This window comes from Theropithecus gelada, chromosome 7a, assembly GCF_003255815.1.
Source record: "Theropithecus gelada isolate Dixy chromosome 7a, Tgel_1.0, whole genome shotgun sequence".
Classification (NCBI taxonomy): Eukaryota; Metazoa; Chordata; class Mammalia; order Primates; family Cercopithecidae; genus Theropithecus; species Theropithecus gelada.
The window spans coordinates 16,366,302-16,385,834 of NC_037674.1; the positions used below are offsets into that span (position 1 = coordinate 16,366,302).

Here is a 19,533-nt window from a genome sequence, read left to right on the forward strand (position 1 = left end):
TTTTTTGTATTTTTTAGTAGAGACGGGGTTTCACCGTGTTAGCCAGGATGGTCTCGATCTCCTGACCTCGTGATCCGCCCGTCTCGGCCTCCCAAAGTGCTGGGATTACAGGCTTGAGCCACCGCGCCCGGCCAGTCCTCAACTCTTGAGGCTACCATCCAACATGGTGGACCAGTTCAAAATGGTCCTCATATCTCATGTGTCGTCCTTTATATCCAATCAAAAGTCACCAAATCCAGCCACTGTTTCAAAAATGAACCTGTCCTTTCTACAGTCCCACTGTTACCATTCTGGACCAGGCCCTCAAAACCTACATCTGGATTAGCGCTCTGTTACATCAGCAGGACTCTTCGATCTCAGTCTCTTTCCTCTTCAGTCTACCTTGGCTACCACTGTGGGCCATTCCAGCTATCTGCCAGTTACACACCATGTCCAAACTCTCCTAAATAATCAGGCCCTGCTATAGAGAGCCAACTTTATTTCCTATTATTTCCTAACACAAATATGTCCCTTCCCTTTAGACAGATGGGTCTCTTCAGTGGTCCTGGCTTATAATACATTTGTGTACACCTCTTTTTGTTCAAGCTGTTTCTCTGAACTAGAATCCCAAAACTCTTCTAGAGACTGGTCTGAGATCACAGCAAGGGGCTGGGGTGGGGAGTGACCTAACAGTCTCCCTCTGCAACCTATAGTAGTAACAATACTTGGCATTGCTTACCTACCTTGGGCCAAGTCCCCACTTAATCACTAACTTCTATGGTGTCCAATTATTTCATGTGTACTATTTGAAAGAGTGAGTCATCTTTCTTGAAACTGTTTCTCTCTGCCTCTCTCTCTTTTTCTTTTCTGAGACAGGGTCTTGCTCTATCACCCAGGCTGAAGTACAGTGGCATATTGGCTCACTGCAGCCCCAAACTCCTAGGCTCAAGCAATCCTCCCATCTCAGCTTCCCAAAGTGTTGGAATTACAGGTATGAGCCATTATGCCTGGCCAAAATGGTTTCCCTCCATTGTTAGCACAGGTTAGAATCCTTGGGAAGAACACTGCAAACTGCTGGCCAAAGAAAGTCACTGTGAAAGCTTATTGTCAATCTAGTGTCCTGCAAACCTAAGATTTAGGAATGCACAATGCTTGTCGCCTCTAGAGGAACTTAACAAACCTGACCACAGGACATTTTGGAGTTTCAAAGAGGACATACAAACTTCCAGAAGACCTAGTTTGAACTTTCAGGGAAAATACAGCTAACAAAAATGAAGACCTTCAGTTGGACTAGAGGATAACATTACTTGCCCAGTGTACTTTTTTTTCATCTTTTTTCTGGTTCATGTTGTCCCATGATGCCCAATGTATTTAAAATGACTACACATGTGGAATTTGAGGGCTGATGTCACACCCAAAAGATAGTATCTTGAGCTGTCTAAGCTTGAAGCTATGGTTCAGCATGAATTCATAACGTGGGGATGTGCGTGGTAGAGGTGGGTGGAGGGAGAGCCATATTATGAATTGCTTCATAGGTACTGTCTTAATATTCACATTTTTTCCTAGAAGACCCAGTGGCAACCAAACCTGATTCAACTTGTGTTCTTTTGAGTTCATAAACAGTAAGATTAAAGCCTAAGGAGATGGGTTTACAATATTAACTTCAAAAATCTCCAAATATAGAAGATATTTATTCTTTAAATGGATTCCAAGAGGTGGGGAATTTGGGAGGAAAAGAGAATAAAATAGAATTGCTGAGAAAAATACTTATGCAGGGGAAAATATGAAATACGTACAAACTAACAGGTTAAGAACAAGAGTGAGAGAACTAAAAACCAAGACAGATGTGTGGTTATCATCTAATCTAACACTGAATTAACCATGATGTGAACTGGAGGGAGTGGTGAGGGAGACAATGCACCGCAGTGGGACAGGGATGATGCCTATACTTGGCAGTAGGGTTTATGGAGCTCAGTGAGACATTCTAGAGAAAAACAAGTAACAATGAAAGGACTAGAACAACTGACTTAACTAGGAAAGATTAAGGCAAGTCAATCCACAAAGCGTGGCCCAGCAATGACTAAGGGGAAACAATAGTCAGTGCCTTCATGACATTGTAAACACCAAGCAGGGCAGGCACAGGGGAAGAGAGGTGACAGTTACCATCCGGTAGAGGGGCCTGGCTGCATAGGTCAATGAGAAGGAGTTTCAGGGGATGAGAGAGTGAGATTTAAAACAGGAAAATTTCTAGAGGAACAACTGGGAAAAGTTGGACCAACACTTAGAGGGTGGAGCTTTCTCTCCCAAGAGAATGAGTGGAGGTTTGGCCCCCGCAGAGGGCTAAAAGCTGTCCTGTGAGACAGGACTTCTTGAATCTCTGCAAAGGGAAAAAAGCTCTTCATTCTCCTTACATATAAGCATTTAAAATAGGTCTGACACAGAAACACAAACAGTGCAGTTTATAACAACCCCTTACTAAACAGAGTCAAATGCAAAGATAACCTTACTTGAGGAAGAATATACAAACAATAACACAGTAAGAGGCAGCTGCCATACATCATTTGCTAAAACGATGTTTTTACTAACAGAGAAGGCCAGATAGAGTCCCACATTTTTACATATGCATTCTCAATCATAAGACATTAGGTTTTTCCTGACATTTTTAGGTTGATTAATCTCTTCCTTGTCCATAAATGGTTCTGGGGAAATCCCAAAGCTAAATAAATCTCAGGGCAAAGGAAAAATGCCAGAAAGCAGCTAACCGTACTGTTTCTCTAGCAACACACACACATAGTATATCCTCGGAATTAATTTCAATCTTGATGTCTCATTTTTCTAAGAACTATTCCAGGAGTTTCTAATTTACAAGTGAATCCCCAAGCCCTTCCCCCAAAATTAAAATGTAAATTATTTCAGAATTCAGAAATCAGAGTATTCAGAGCCTCTTTTTTTTTTTTTTTTTTTGAGACAGGGGCTCAGTGTTGCCCATGTTGGAGTGCAGTGGCACAATCACAGCTCACTGCAGTCTTGACTGCAGTCTGGGCCCAAGCAAACCTCCCACCTCAGCCTCCCGAGGAGCTCAGACCACAGGCATGTGCCGCCATGCCTGGCTAATTTTAAAAACTTTTTGTACAGATGGTGTCTCACTATGTTGCCCAGGCTGGTTTCAAACATCTGCCCTCAAGCAATCCGCCCACCTCTGGCCTCCCAAACTGCAGGGATTACAGGCATGAGCCACCATGCCCAGCCTAGAGCCCCTCTCTGGCCTTCAAGATGAAAAAATAATTCCTACTCTTATTCCTCTACTTATGGATCAGGGGCCTAGTCTACTTTGCTTCTTTGTGGCTGGCAGGATGCTCTTTACTCCTACAGGGCAAACTATGTGAACCTTGGAAGCAAGATGTAGATCTCTCCTTTTAAAGCTGCCTTTTTTTTTTTTTTTTTTTTAAACCATTTAAATGAACAACCAGAGAAACTATTCCTTAAGAAACCACAGACTAAACCTGAGACAGGCAAGCTGAGAAGAACAGAAACATATTTTAATAAAATGAACTTATGCTAGACCTTCCCAGGTGACCTCATACAGCCTCATGGTCTTAAATATCATCTACAGCCTCATGATTTGAAAATACAGCTTTAAAGCCAGATGGCTCATGCCTGTAATCCCAGCACTTTGGGAGGCCGAGGCAGGCAGATCACCTGAGGTCAGGAGTTCGAGACCAGCATGGCCAATATGGTGAAACCCCGTCTCTACTAAAAACATAAAAATTAGCTGGTAATGGTGGTGTGCGCCTGTAGTCCCAGCTACTTGGGAGGCTGAGGTGGGAGAATCACTTGAACCTGAGAGGCGGAGGTTCAAGTGAGCTGAGATCAAGCCACTGCACTCCAGCCTGAATGACAGAGCAAGACTCTGTCTCCAAAAAAACAAAAACAAAAACAAAAAACGGAAAGAAAAGAAAATACAGCTTTAACCCTAATCTTTCTTCTGAACTTCAGACTCTGCTGCCTGGGTGACACTGCCACTTAACGTCTGATACTCCTCCTGCTTATGTCTCCTTGTAGTGTTTCATTTTTTTCTCCCACTCTAAACAGAAGCCAGAAGGATGCATTTAAAACACAAACCAGATCATGTGACTCCTCTGTTCAAACTCTTGCAATTGCTCTCCATCTCAAAGTTCTTACCATGGCTACTCAACCCTGTATGATCTGCTTCTGCAATAGCCATCTCATTCTGCTCTCCCCATAGTTGATTCTGTTCTACCCGCTCTGGGCTCCTTCCTTTTGCTTGATTATGCCAAGCATGTTCTCACCTTAGGGCTTTTCACTTATCTCCTCTGCCTGGAATGCTCTTCCTTCTGCCAGGTATATGCTTAGGTTACCTCCTTACTTTCTTCAGATCTTGGCTCAAATGTCACCTTATCAGAGATGCCTTACCAATCCATATAAAACAGCAACCCCTGATCATTCTCATGCTATCACTCCTTACCTGATGAATTTTTCTTCATAGCATTCATATTATCAGTTTTTTGTTTGTTTTTGAGATGGAGTCTTGCTCTGTCGCCCAGGCTGGAGTACAGTGGCGTGATCTTGGCTCACAGCAACCTCTGCCTCCTGGGTTCAAGCAATTCTCCTGCCTGAGCCTCCCAAGTAGCTGGGACTGCAGGCGCCCACCACCATGCCAAGCTAATTTTTTTGTATTTTTATTAGAGAGAGGGTTTCACCATATTGGCCAGGCTGGTGTTGAACTCCTGACCCTGTGATCCGCCTGCTTCCGCCTCCCAAAGTGCTGGGATTACAGGTGTGAGCCACCGCACCTGGCCCCATATTATTAGTTTTTTTTTCCATTTCTTTATGCTTTGTCTCCTCTCCTGCCACTAGAAATGTAATTTATAGTAACTAAGAAGATAGAAATGGAACTTTGTTTTGTTGCATGCTGAATTCCTAGTGCCTAAAACAATGCTGGGCCCTTGGTGGATGCTCATTAAACATTTGTCTAATGAATGAATGAATGAATGAATGAACAAATGAAACTGTTCCAGGTACTAGAAATACAGACTTTTTTTTTTTTTTTTTTTTTTGAGATGGAGTCTCACTCTATTGCCCAGGATGGAGTGCAGTGGTGCGATCTTGGCTCACTGCAACCTCTGCCTCCTGGGTTCAAGTGATTCTCCTGCCTCAGCCTCCCGAGTAGCTGGGACCACAACCATGCGCCAGCACATCAGCTAATTTTTGTATATTTAGTAGAGATGGGATTTCACCATGTAGGCCAGGCTGGTCTTACAAGCCATTTGCCCACCTTGGCCTCCCAAAGTGCTGGGATTACGAGTGTGAGCCACCGTGCTCAGCCTAGAGATGCAGACTTTTGACTTCCTTCCATTGTTGAGGCCAAAGTCTAGTATGTAAAATAATTACTTACAATGCATTTTGATTAACTTGAATAAAGGGAGGGGCTGGGGAAGGAATATTGACACCTGAATGGGGTTTTAAAGAACAAACAGAAGTTCACCAGGTGGAAGAGGAGACTCATGGGAGGATGACTTAGGCTGAGGGAACACTTTATCCAACAGTGTGATATGGCACGGTGTGTTCAGGAAACTGCAAGCCAATCATTATTTCTGGAATATAAAATTTGGAAGGGAAAGTGGTCTGATAATTAGGCTGTAAAGGTAGATAAAGGACACAAATGAAGAGCCTTATACTTTATTTTATAATTGATGGAGAATTCCTGAAGAGTTTTAATCAAAGGAGTGGCATGATTAATAAAGGATATAGGGAAATTAACAGAGTACTAGCATAGCAAAGAATGGATTTGGATCACCAGGTATGAAGCTGGGAACTGAGAGTGGAGTCCAAAAGACCAGCTTGGACAAAGTGATGAATCTTGTACTCACATTGAGAGTATGACTATGTTGAAATTCTTTTTTTTTTTTTTTTTTTTTGTATTTTTTTAGTAGAGACGAGGTTTCACCATGTTAGCCAGGATAGTCTCGATCTCCTGACCTCGTGATCCGCCCGTCTCGGCCTCCCAAAGTGCTGGGATTACAGGCTTGAGCCACCGCGCCCAGCCAATTTTTTGTATTTTTAGTAGAGACGGGGTTTCACTGTGGTCTCGATCTCCTGACCTCGTGATCCGCCCGCCTCCGCCTCCCAAAGTGCTAGGATTACAGGCATGAGCCACCGTGCCCGGCCTGAAATTCTTAAAAGATACAGAGGGCAGAGAACCAAGAGATAACAAGGAGAAAGGCAAGTTTCTACTATCTGATACGGTAGACACTATGTGATATGGCTCAAGTGAGCCACCACATCAGAGAACCCACAGAACACCACACACTACACTGACAGCCCTCTCATAGGATGACAGATGCTGAGGATGTACAGCTACCCAGCAATGCCTCCAGTGGCCCTCAGGCGCTGATGTCTTGCCGTACCTGGTTAACTGACTGAAAGTTTAGGTGCCAAGGAAGGTATATCCTATAGTTGCTATTACAGAATCTGTAGTATCAGATTAGTGACGAGAGAGAGAGAGAGAGAGAGAGGTTCCCCCTGCTACTATGAATCTATTCAAGCCTCTACACTCCTGTACCTCATTTCTCCATTACCCTCATGAGTTTGCTTTCTCCTCATAGTTGTGGGGATTCTGACGTTCTATATTTCAGAGAGGCACCATGATAGTTATATTATGTGCCATTTTTAGAGCCATGCCTTTTATAAAACAATTTCCTATTTATGTATTTTAAAATCTCAAAGTTACTAAAATTTTTATTAAATATATTTGAATCTTAGGAATAATTTTGAGATTCAAAAAGAATCCTCTTTTCTGTTTTCTTTTTTTGAGACAGAGTCTCGCTCTGTCACCCAGGCTGGAGTGTTGTGGTGTGATCTTGGCTCACTGCAGCCTCTGCCTCCCGGGTTCAAGGGACTCCCCAGCCTCACCTCCTGAGTAGCTGGGACTATAGGCACGTGTCACCACGCCAGCTTATTTATTTATTTATTTATTTTTTTGTATTTTTAGTAGTGACACAGTTTCATCATGTTGGCCCAGGATGGTCTTGATCTTCTGACCTCGTGATTCACCCTCCTTGGCCTCCCAAAGTGCTGGGATTACAGGCGTGAGCCACCACACCCAGCCAGGAATCCTCTTTTCTTCCCCCTTTCAAACACTGAAGCATTCCTGCAAGGAGACTGGGTAGGAAAGAGTGGATACTTTGTTGGAATGTCTTTTCAATCTTATTTTTGAAATTATCCTTTTCATTGCTCTCCAACCACCTTTTAAAGTTCAGGATACAAAAAATGGGTTTTTCCATTAATGGAATAATGCATAAGAGTAACAAAACAATCCTTTCTGATGTGTTCAATTACAGCTCCTACAACAAATCTGGATGGACTGACTGATTTTTTTCCAGTCTGTTTTCTCTGATGTACCCTAAGTGTCTCGAACAGTATCAGACATAGTAGGCATTCGTGAAATAGCTGTCGAATGAATGTGTAAGAAACTTATTCAGGTGAGGCACAGTGGCTCACGCCTGTAATCCCAGCACTTCGGGAGGTGGAGGCAGGTGGATCGCTTGAGCTTCGGAGTTCAAGACCAGCCTGGGCAACATGGCGAAACCCCATCTCTACAAAAAATACAAAAATTAGCTGGGCGTGGTGGCGCATGCCTGTAGTCCCAGCTACTTGGGAGGGTGAGGTGGGTGGATCACCTGAGACTGGGGAGGTTGAAGAAGCTACAGTGACCCATGATCATGCCACTGCATGCCAGCCTGGGTGACAGAGTGAAGCCCTGTCTCAAAAACAAAAACAAAAACAAACTTATTCAAAGAAAATGAATAGTAAAGTCCGTAAGGAAAGCTAAAATACTCTAGGTTCCAGTCAAAGAGCAACTAGAGTCTTTTAATACAAGAGGCAAAGAAATACAAAGTTTAGAAGTTTGTGATACAAAAGCAAAGGGTAACACAAACTGAATGCCATAGTAGAAAAACCTGCACAGTAGGTTTCATAGTAGAAAACCTGCATATCTAGTTGATTGTACTCTCATTACTTACTGTGTCTGCAGCAGTGAGATTGATACCTAGTCCTCCAGCTCGTGTGCTTAACAGGAACACAAAGATGTCATTCCTGCACAAAAGGGAGAGATACGTTAAAGGAAAAACTGAAAAGAAAAAATGGCATGTATCAAAAGAGAGAGATCTCTGAATATAGAACATAGAGTCTAGGTTATAAAAAGAGTTTTGGTGGTTACCTAGGCCTGATTGATATTTCTGTAAAGCATTATACAATGTTGCTCTGTTCTTACAATCAAACATGGAGGTCATCTTCCAATCTGAAGATAAACTTTTGCTGCCCACTAATAAATGATTGATAGGCAACACAAGTATAAACATGTAGCAAATATAACAGAAAAATATGTTACCACAGATGTACAGACCTCTCTGTCACATTTTTAAATCAAACCATTCCTAGTTCATATAGAGGGGTCAAGTAAATTAGTACTTCCTGGTTTTCTCTAAGAATCATGACTTGTAATAGTTTGGGGACTAATGTTATTATTCCAAAGCACCCATTTTTTTTTTTTTTCTGGATGGAGTCTCACTCTGTCACCCAGGCTGGGGTGCAGTGGTGTGATCTCAGCTCACTGCAACCTCTGTCTCCTGGGTACAAGCTCCTGCCTCAGCCTCCCGAGTAGCTGGGACTACAGGCGCTCGCCACCACACCCGCCTAATTTTTTATATTTTTAGTAGAGATGGGGTTTCACCATATTGGCCAGGCTGGTCTTGAACTCTTGACCTTGTGATTCGCCCATCTCGGCCTCCCAAATTGCTGGAATTACAGACGCGAGCCACCACGTCCAGCGTCAAAACACTCATTTTTAAGATGAAGAAAGTTGAGTCCCTGAAAAATGACTCAAAGAACTAAGACCCAGGCCATGACTTTTATGTGCTAACTTGAATTTAGGATCAGTCCATGAAGACAGGCTGGAACTAAGCACTTTTGGATGAATGCCAACACACCCCTTACATAGAAATGATTAAATATAGTTTTCTCAGTTTCCTTCTACTTCCTATGTTCTTTCAAAGAAACACTGAATTACAAACAAACCAGTAGGTACCACTGTCACTCACTTGAGCAGCAAATATTTACTGAATGTCTTCTGGGAACAAGCCCATACCAGATCACAAAGAACAGGCTCTTTTTCTTTTTTTTTTTTTTTGGAGATGGAGTCTAGCTCTGACACTCAGGCTGGAGTGTAGGGGCGTGATCTCGGCTCACTGCAACCTCTGCCTCCTTGGTTAAAGCAATTCTCCTGCCTCAGCCTCCCGAGTAGCTGGGATTACGGGATTACAGGCGCCCGCCACCATGCCTGGCTAATTTTTGTATTTTCAGTAGAGACGGGACTTCACTATGTTGACCAGGTTGGTCTCCTACCTCAGGTGATCCACGTGCCTCAGCCTCCCAAAGTGCTGGGATTGCAGGCATGAGCTACTGTGCCCAGAACAGGCTTTTGACTCTAAGATTTATCTACACACACACACACACACACACACACATACACACACACACACACACACACACAAATAAGGGCTCGGTTTTAGCTCAGTTCGTATAGATTGCATAAATATATCTTAAGATTATCTTGCATCTTCATATTCCTGACACCTCAGGCTATTTTCTAGAATATCTCTAAGGAAAATAGATTGCATTACACTGGTGAGCAAACAAGACGGTCCTTTTAAGTCAAGCTGTTAATCCCCCCCCTTTTTTTTTCATGTTTGTAGTGGAGAATCCAACTGGAAATTCATTTAGATTAGTGTTATTCAAAGTGCAGGTCACACCTGTCATTGGTCATGACATCAGTTTGGTGCTTTAGACAGCATTAAAGAAAGAAAAAAGAGATTAGAAAATATTCTAATGCATTACAAGTCATAAGGGTAAGTAATGTTTTGTGAAGTTTCAAATGCAGAATAAAGGTACTAAAATCACAGTGTAAAATGAATTTTTTATTTTGTGGATTCCAGTAAGGAAAAAAAAACAACAAAAAACAAACCCCACAAAACCAAAAACAAAAACAAAAAAACAACAAAACAACAACAACAACAAAAACACCAGAAACAAATATACTGACATCAGGATGCTCTCATCCCTTCAGGCTATTCTTCCTTGGTAAAGTCACTTGACTGCTGACAGTCTGTTTCCTGGACTATAAAATGAAGATGCTATAAACACTGCTGAAGTGACTAACTGATGACATATCAATGTTAAACATAAGTATCAGTGAAAGAACTATTTTGAAATAAACATCCTGGTTAATCACTAAGGTAGGTATGTCCTGTAGAAATCTGCCCATTATTTGCATTGAATTAAACACAACTTTCCTAGAGAGACATGGATAACAGACCACGGGTGGCGGTCTCTCAGTTAGTGATTCCAAATGCTTCGTGCTCCGATGAAAGTTCTACTAGTTTATCCTTGAATTTTATCACAAAAGTTAATATTTCATAATTTTATTTGATTCATAAAATGCCATCTTTATGATTAAATCATGTAGTGTAAACCAAAAGGCTGAAGGGCATCTGCCAGTTTATAAGCACATTTTCCCACAGATATGGGATGATGTAAATGGAAGGAGGCATGGTACCTCACAGGCCCAAAGAAGAATATTTAATCACAATAAGGCTTCAAATAAAAACTGATTGAGCTTTTTAGGGTCGTACTAATCTCTGGAAGGCTGAGGTGCGAGGATAACTTGAGGCTAGGAGTTCGAGATCAGCTTGGGCAATACAGCAAAACCCTGCATCTACACAAAAATCTTAAAAAAAAAAATTAGCCAGGCATGGTGGCACATACCTGTAAACCCAGCTGTTTGGGACATTGAAGCAAGAGGATCATTTAAGCCCAGGAGTTCAAGGATGCAGTGAGCTACACATCACACCAGTGCACTCCAGCCTAAGCAACAGAGTGAGATTCTATCTCTTAAAAAGGATAAGCAATCCTTCCCACTTCGGCACTGAGAAGACTGCTCTTGCTCCAGACATCTTCCTCTCCTGCTTTGGTGGGTACAGAGGCAAGGAATCAAAGGCTCCTCTGATACCTGTGTGAGAGCTGATGGAGTCATTCAATGGCTAGGACTTTTCTTTGATAATTCTTGAGAAGACCCAAAATAAGAGCATGGGGTGTCAGGGAATGGGTACAGGGTGGCGGTATAGGGGACTGGTGGGAAAAGACAAGGCATTTGAGCAGTACAATAAAAGGAAGTATTAGAAGCAAAAAGATAAGTAATTTCTGGCCAGGTGCGGTGGCTCACGCCTATAATCCCAACACTTTGAGAGGCTGAAGTGAGTGGATCACTTGAGGTCAGGAGTTCAAGACCAGCCTTGGCAACAGGGCAAAACCCTGTCTCTACAAAATACAAAATTAGCTGGGTGTGGTGGTACAAGCCTGTAGTCTCAGCTACTTGGGAGGCTGAGGTAGGAGAGTCAGTAGAGCCTGGGAGGTCAAGGATGCAGTGAGCTGTAATCGCTCTACTGTGTTCTACTGCACTCCAGAGCCTGGGTGACAGAGTAACACCCTGTCTCAAAAAAAAAAAAAAAAAAGAAAGAAAAAGAAAGAAAAGAAAAAGATGGGTAATTTCCATAGTCTGTACAGTCAGAGTTTAGTTCAGATGTAATCACTTACAAATAGGGGCTATATACAGAAGAACACTAGTGAAAGAAATGTAGGTAAAAATAAATTAGTAGAAAAACTTAGAAATACAATGGTTTCTTTTGGATATCAATTATGTACTGAAAAGATGCCTTGCGATGATGAGGTAGATGATGAATTCAACGTGATTTTATCATATTGTAATGAAAAAATAAGAATTGCAGAAACCTTGGGTTCTTATAATCAAATAAATTAGTTCTAATCATGGACTATACTGCTGTAAAAACCAAAAATATCTAAATCAAACTACTAAGAAGTTCCTTTCTAACGAATAATGCTATAACAGTATTGATAATGTGAATTAATGTTTTAGGGGCTCTGACTAAACAGGAGAAAACAAAATCCCAGAAGGCAACATGGTGGTCTGGGTGCCCTCTCTAGGAAGCTGAAAAGGCATCTCAACTCAGGGTCACTTGGAACAGACCTTAAAGACCAGCCATCTGGCTGGTCTGTTAAGGGGCCTATAAAACCACACAGCAAAGACATGTGTAGGTCTCGCTCTCACTCTTCTTTAATAACCCATTGAGGTGACTTTGCACCAACATACCCAAATAGTGCTAGGCACATAGCTGACTGCAGTAAAGGCTTGCTGAATGACTGAAAAGGAACCACAATGAAAGACAACTGTGAATCTCTACGACACTCACAAAGAAAAAAATCCATGCTACAGTCACTTTTCCCTCATGTTTTCCAAAGAGTCACACTGAGTGGTCAGATAATGGGGCGAGGATCCATTTGGTAAAGGTCATGGGTTAGGAGGAAGGGAAGCAAAGGCCAAGGTGCCACAGAGCAAAGACCTTGTGAATGGCTTCTAGGATCACGCACTGGTCACATGCTCTGAATGTTGCCCAGTCAGGACATCCTGGCCAAACAGTCTTTAGTCTCAGTCAGACTTTTTCCTGGAAGGATCCCTCATAAATAAATCTTGTATGAAGGGAATGTAAATGGCTTTTTATAGGCGTTGTTGTTTACTCTGGCTGACCTTTGAGCCACAAGGCTTTCCAGTTGAAACTACAATTTTTTCTTTGGATATCTTTCATTAATACTAATTAAATTATTTGGCAAGGAGTGCTTGTGTCCAAAAACACCTGTCTTTTTCTCTGTATCAGGCGATTGCAGTCACTCAAATTTGTAAGTTGAGCATTTTCCCCCCTTTAGAGGGGTCAGTATATGCACAGTCCAGATTCTACACATGAGAAATAGATTACTTCTTTGCCATAATCCCAACTCTAAGCATCCAGTTTGTAATGTATGCAAGGATCAAAAGGAGACTTCAGTCTCTTTTTCCATTTTGCCTATTAGATAGAGGGTGTTAAAACGATGGTTACCCAAATGTTGACTCTAAATAACATTCACTGTTACCTAAGTAATTCTCAGCTGTAGAGTCTGAAGGCTCAAGCAAGATTTCCTAATAAAAGCTGTGAAAAATTACATTTTTTACTAAGTAGATCCAAGTAAAATTTAATGGTGAAAATGCCATTATTTTAGAGCTAAACTTTTCAAAATTATTGTGCACTACTACTGGGATTGCCCAAGTAATTCTGCTTCCCAAGTAAAGTAAGAGATTTCAGAGATAATAAATTATATACCTCCTGATTTTTTTCCACTACGAAGGTACTGCAAAATATACTGAGCCCTGGGTCTCACAGCCCCGTTTTCTAATAATTGGGTAAGCCAGGAGAACGACTGCGGCTCTACTACTCAGAAGCCCAAATCACTAGAAGTCAACATACTACAGCTCTGGTTGGGGTCTGTATCAGTAGAATTTTCTACAAAGAAATACACATAGTCTTAAATGTTCTTATCCTTTCACTCAGTAATTTCTCATGTTTGAATCTATGCTAAGACAGTAATCTAAAATAGTGACAAAGCTTTATACACAAAAATATTCACTCAACATTTCTAGTAGATATTTCTATTCAACAATAGAAAAGTGGTATATATACCCAGTGTAACAGAACAGTGATCATTAAAAATGTTGTTGGCAAGGCTGGACACAGTGGCTCATGCCTGTAATCCCAGCATTTTAGGAGGCCGAGGCGGGCAGATCACGAGGTCAGGAGATTGAGACCATCCTGGCTAACATGGTGAAACCCCATCTCTACTAAAAATACAAAAACTTAGCCAGGCGTGGTGGCAGGTGCCTGTAGTCCCAGCTACTCGGGAGGCTGAGGCAGGAGAATCGCATGAACCTGGGAGGCGGAGGTTGCAGTGAGCCGAGATCGCGTCACCACACTCCAGCCTGGGTGACAGTGAGAATCTGTCTCAAAAAAAAAAAAATAAATAAAATAAAGGTTGTCGGCAAAGACTTTTTAATGATACATGAAAATGGTTATAATAGAACATTAAGTAGAAGAAATCAGGATACAAAATCCCACCTATAATATGGTAACAGTATAAATACAACCCTATACATACGTTAAAGTCTAGAGAATATACCAAAATGTTAACAGTAGTGGGATTGTGGGTGATTTTTCTTTTCTTTTTTCCTTTTTTTTTTGAGATGGAGTCTCACTCTGTCACCCAGGCTGGAGTGCAGTGGCAGATCTCTGCTCACTCCAACCTCCAACTCCCGAATTCAAGTGATTCTCCTGCCTCAGCCTCACCCCCCTGAGTAGCTGGGATTACAGGCACCCACTACCACGCCCAGCTAATTTTTGTATTTTTAGTAGAGATGGGGTTTCACCATGGTGGCTGAGCTGGTCTCGAACTCCTGACCTCAGATGATAAGCCCACCTTGGCCTCCCAAAGTGCTGGGATTACAGGCATGAGCCACCACACCCGGCCTTTATTTTCATCTTGAAATATTTTTCAAATTTTTCTCAATAGGCATTTCATTATAATATATAAAGTCCCCAACTGTTACTGAAGAAAAACAAAACATTATTGTTAAAAAGATCCTTAAATGTACAATATTAAATATACTAGTGGAAAATAAACACAAACAGTATCAGGTGAAATACCTATTACTTAATGGCTTTTCTCATTACAAAGCATGCCACCCCATACCAGTGTACCCACATCACAGATACACTGGCATGACTGGAGAAAATACAGGCACTCTGAGGAAACATACAGTCTATAGATCTTGCACATAAGATTCTTGTCAAGTTGCAGCTCTGAGGCTGGAGTAGGTAAGGACATGACATGATAAGATATGTATCACTGATTTTAGAATTAAGAAAAGATGAAGATTGCCCAGTAATTTTTTTTTTCCTCTTTTTGCCAAAACAATGTGGTGGGCTAAGGAGCCACAATGCTTACTCATGTTTCAAATAATTGGTTTTAGAATCTACTGGTAGCTTCTGCTAGGTGAGAAGTTAGGTCAGGCTATCCACACAGCTGTGCTAGGGTAACAAATGGAAATAGGTTTGAAGCAGATCTTCTCCTTATTGTTGGTCAAACGGGCACCTGGAATTCTGGTGTGTAGTTTTAACTTAGGAAAAACCCTTAAACAGAGGACATTCTATGTTGAATTGTAGATGTGTTTTATGCCAAATTATTTTATGTCTGAATTAAACCATGCTTTAGAATTGAATGAAATTGGCCGGGCGCGGTGGCTCAAGCCTGTAATCCCAGCACTTTGGGAGGCCGAGGCGGGTGGATCACAAGGTCAGGAGATCGAGACTATCCTGGCTAACATGGTGAAACCCCGTCTCTACTAAAAATACAAAAACCTAGCCGGGCGCGGTAGCGGGCGCCTGTAGTCCCAGCTACTCGGGAGGCTGAGGCGGGAGAATGGCGTGAACCCGGGGGGCGGAGCTTGCAGTGAGCCGAGATCGCGCCACTGCACTCCAGCCTGGGAGACACAGTGAGACTCCGTCTCAAAAAAAAAAAAAAAAAAAAGAATTGAATGAAATTAAAAATTATAATCTAAATAAAATGGCTATGTGCTTAATTTTCTTCACAAGAATTCAAAAGTGAAATATTAAGAGGCCATGCAATTAAAAGCCAAAGTCAAAGCTGTTCTGATTTACTGATATTAAGATCTGCTTTATTCCTCAGCTCTCCACGTCTAAGGAGGAAAACTGAAGATGAAGTTCAGCAGACCGTCACTAGTGAGGCCTGGCTTTCTCCTTGGAGAGAGCAGTAAACCAGACTCTACCTATTACAATGAGAAACTGCACTCAGGATAATTATGGCTCTGTAAACCATCAGCATTCAGCAGGCGGTAACTGAAATTTCATAGGCTCATTAGTAGGTGGGAGAGGTACTGTGGATGAGAGCTGCCAGCTGAATAGATTGTACAGTATTGCAATTTGTCATACTGCACTGTGCTGCTACTATGTTGAAAGGAAAGCAGGAAAATAAAAGGTACTTTTTCTTATACAAAATGAAACACAGAAACAAACTAATAACTTTAAGTGAACACTCAGAAATTGCTACTGTTAGCAGCCGGGAACATTGGTTCATGCCTATAATCCTAGCACTTTGGGAGGGGGAGGTGGGTGGATCACCTGAGGCCAGGATTTCGAGACCAGTCTGGCCAACATAGTGAAATCCCGTCCCTACTAAAAATACAATAATTAGTTGTGTGTGGTGGCGCATGTCTGTAATCCCAGCTACTTGGGAGGCTGAGGCACAAGAATTGTTTGAAACAGGGAGGCGGAAGCTGCAGTGAGCCGAGATCGTGCCACTGCACTCCAGACTGGGTGACAGGGAAAGACTGTCTCACAAAAAAAAAAAAAAAGAAAGAAACGGCTACTGTAAGCAATGAGGAATATACGCTGGTGGATTTTTTTCTACATACCTATTATCTATTGAGGAGGATCTTGGTTCATACTTAGAAACGATTTCTTTTGTTATCCAAAGAAATAGGCGCTGGTGCCATAAGAAAGCATACTTCAAACATACAAACTATCAGGTATATTCTCTTTTTCTCTCCCAGACACATAGATCTGAATTATGATAAGCAGATTTAGTAACTTCTTAAAATGGCAGGAATTACATCTTGATTCCTTAACAATCTCAGATGCCCTGGCATTAAAAAAAAAAAACTTACCATTTCAAGCACTAGAGGGAAATTAAAAAGATAATTTTTGTAATTCCCATGAACATTACCTGTTCTGAAAATCAGCAACCATGTCTCGCCTCTCCGAGATCTTGGATGAGCCATCAAGCCTCATGTAAGTATGCTTCCTGTAAACCATGTATTCCTGCCAACCGGGATGAAAGGACACAGTAAGTCTGATGCAAATTACTGTATTCTGATTTCCATAAGCATCTACCTGTCTTCTACCTTGTCCACATTGGAGGCAAGCCATTATATCCAGAATGGGGAGAGCGCAACCTCAAGAGTACAGGAAGTTTACTTGTAAATGAGTTTACTGCCAATGTGTGAAAATCCAGGGCAATCTGAAGATTATAATCACTCTCAATTTCAGTTTGGAACCTAATCTTATTTCTGTAAATTCCTATAGGTTTCATTTAAAAAAAAAAAAAAATTCCACAAACCAAAATAGTTTTTCAGTCATCAACCAGGTATGAAATTCACAGCTATGAAAATACCTACTTTTTTTTTTTCAGTGAATAACATTCACTGAAATGAATGTGTTTCCCCAGAGCAAATCTTTACTGATTAAAATGCTTACATTTACAGCCTAAGCTTCCTTCTCCCATCAGAGCATGCATCACTGCTAGGGGAGGCCTAAGTATCAGAGTGAGACAAAAGACAAGGTAATTTTCTATGGCAGAGAATGTTAACATTATCAAGAGGAATTACAACTTTTAAGACGTCAAAAGATACAGTGGAGAGACTGCCTCTCCATTCTTAGAAGTTGCAATTCTTGGCCGGGCGCGGTGGCTCAAGTCTGTAATCCCAGCACTTTGGGAGGCCAAGATGGGCGGATCACGAGGTCAGGAGATCGAGACCATCCTGGCTAACACAGTGAAACCCCGTCTCTACTAAAAAATACAAAAAACTAGCCGGGCGAGGTGGCGGGTGCCTGTAGTCCCAGCTATTCGGGAGGCTGAGGCAGGAGAATGGTGTAAACCCGGGAGGCGGAGCTTGCAGTGAGCTGAGATCTGGCCACTGCACTCCAGCCTGGGCGACCGAGCGAGGCTCCGTCTCAAAAAAAAAAAAAAAAGAAGTTGCAATTCTTCTTATAGTTATGTCCAAATGAACATTTATTTCCTCTTTTGTTATCTCTGATTACACTACAAAAAGTCCACTTGTAGAAGAACTGGTATCAAAAACTCAACACAGCGGCCTATTTATAAGAAACAGCATAAAATAGTTACTTTGGTTCTAAAATAACTTTTCTATTGAAAAAGACTAATCATTTCTACATTTGGGAAATGTTTGTGTTAATTAGTTTTCTGTGATCAAATGTTCTTATACTGCTATATTTTCATATGTAACTCTTATACTTGGTGGGGCATTTTAGCACACAAGGTTGGTGTAGTTTGGTATATCTGGTGCAGCGTATGTGACAGCCTATTCTTAGATGGAGTGAGTGCCAAGAACTTGGCAGAGGTCTCTGGCTAGGGTACATGTGAAGCAAAGCTGGTCAACAAAGTAGACAAGCTCACTGACATATGCATCTTCATTGTGTTTTATGTTTGGTTTAATTTTAATTTAATTTTTTGCTATTTCTTTCTGTCTCGAAGTGGTTCCTTAAGAGCCGTGATAATCAAAGAGGAGCATAAAATACTCAAAGTGAGCTTCAAGTTCACACTTGCTGGCATTGCTACATTGTAGGACTGAGCTAACGGCAGAAGGGTAGGGGGTGTTTTGGATAAAAAGGACTTCAGGAAAGAAGGTATAAAATGATAGCAAGATGACGGTCCTTAGAGGCTTGCTATACCTTTTGCAGCTAATCCAATCACAGAATGTTGCAATCAGAACAACAAAATAACTAGACAATACCAAGATAGTTTACAGTCACCCATAACACAGATTATAATTTTAGCCTTATTTATTTATTTATTTTTTATTATACTTTAAGTTCTAGGGTACATGTGCACAACGTGCAGGTTTGTTACATATTGCCTTTTTTTTTTTTTTTTTTTTCTTGCTCTTGTCACCTAGGCTGGAGTGCAGTGGCGCAATTGTGGCTCACTGCAGTCTCCTCAAGCGATTGTCCTGCCTCAGCCTCCTGAACAGCTGGGATTACAGGCAACCATCACCACACCTGGCTAATTTTTCTATTTTTAGTAGAGACGGGGTTTCACCATGCTGGCCCGGCTGGTCTCAAACTCCTAACCTCAGGTGATTTGCCTGCCTTGGCCTCCCAAAGTGTTGGGATTACAGGCGTGAGTCACTGCGTCTTTTTTGCCTTTTAAACTGAACTTCTAGCCACATAAAAGCACTGATGAATGAATCTTCTAGTAAATGATGCTGTTTATATATTTATATATCAAGGCCAGCACAACCCCAGGGATATTATTCCTAGACCATAATCAAACCAACCCTGATTATAGAGAACCTGTTACTGAGGCAACAGAAGTGAATTATTCCCTTCCACAGCTTCAAGTCTTAGCTCCTGAACTAAGATGAGCAGTGGGATTTCAGGCTTTGGTAAATTTAGAGTCTATTTCAGTAAATAGCTTAAAAAAACAGAAAACAAGAAAATGGACATGAAAAGATCTGTTAAAAGTCTGAATACAGCAACATCTACATCCTCATACTATAGGAAAACACCTAAAAGACAAAGATTGGGGACAGGTGTGGTGGTTGGCCGGGGGAAGTGGCTTACGCCTGTAATCCCAGCACTTCGGAAGGTCGAGGCAGGTGAATTACTTCAAGTCACGAGTTCAAGACCAGCCTGGCCAACATGGCGAAACCCCATCTCTACTGAAAACACAAAACTTAGCTGGGTGTGCTGGTATGTGCCTGTAGTACCAGCTACTCAGGAG

At 41.6% G+C, this 19,533-nt stretch overlaps 1 protein-coding gene across 1 annotated transcript in view; it reads right to left on the reverse strand.

The window, feature by feature from the left end:
- INO80 (INO80 complex subunit) overlaps positions 1–19,533 on the reverse strand; it is a 137,893-nt gene that overhangs the window by 11,004 nt on the left and 107,356 nt on the right. Inside the window, exons 28-29 of the mRNA XM_025390567.1 lie at positions 16,738–16,832; positions 8,022–8,094 (exon numbers count right to left, since the gene is read on the reverse strand). Of these exons, the coding sequence (XP_025246352.1) occupies positions 8,022–8,094; positions 16,738–16,832 (168 nt within the window). The remainder of the gene's footprint in view (positions 1–8,021; positions 8,095–16,737; positions 16,833–19,533) is intronic.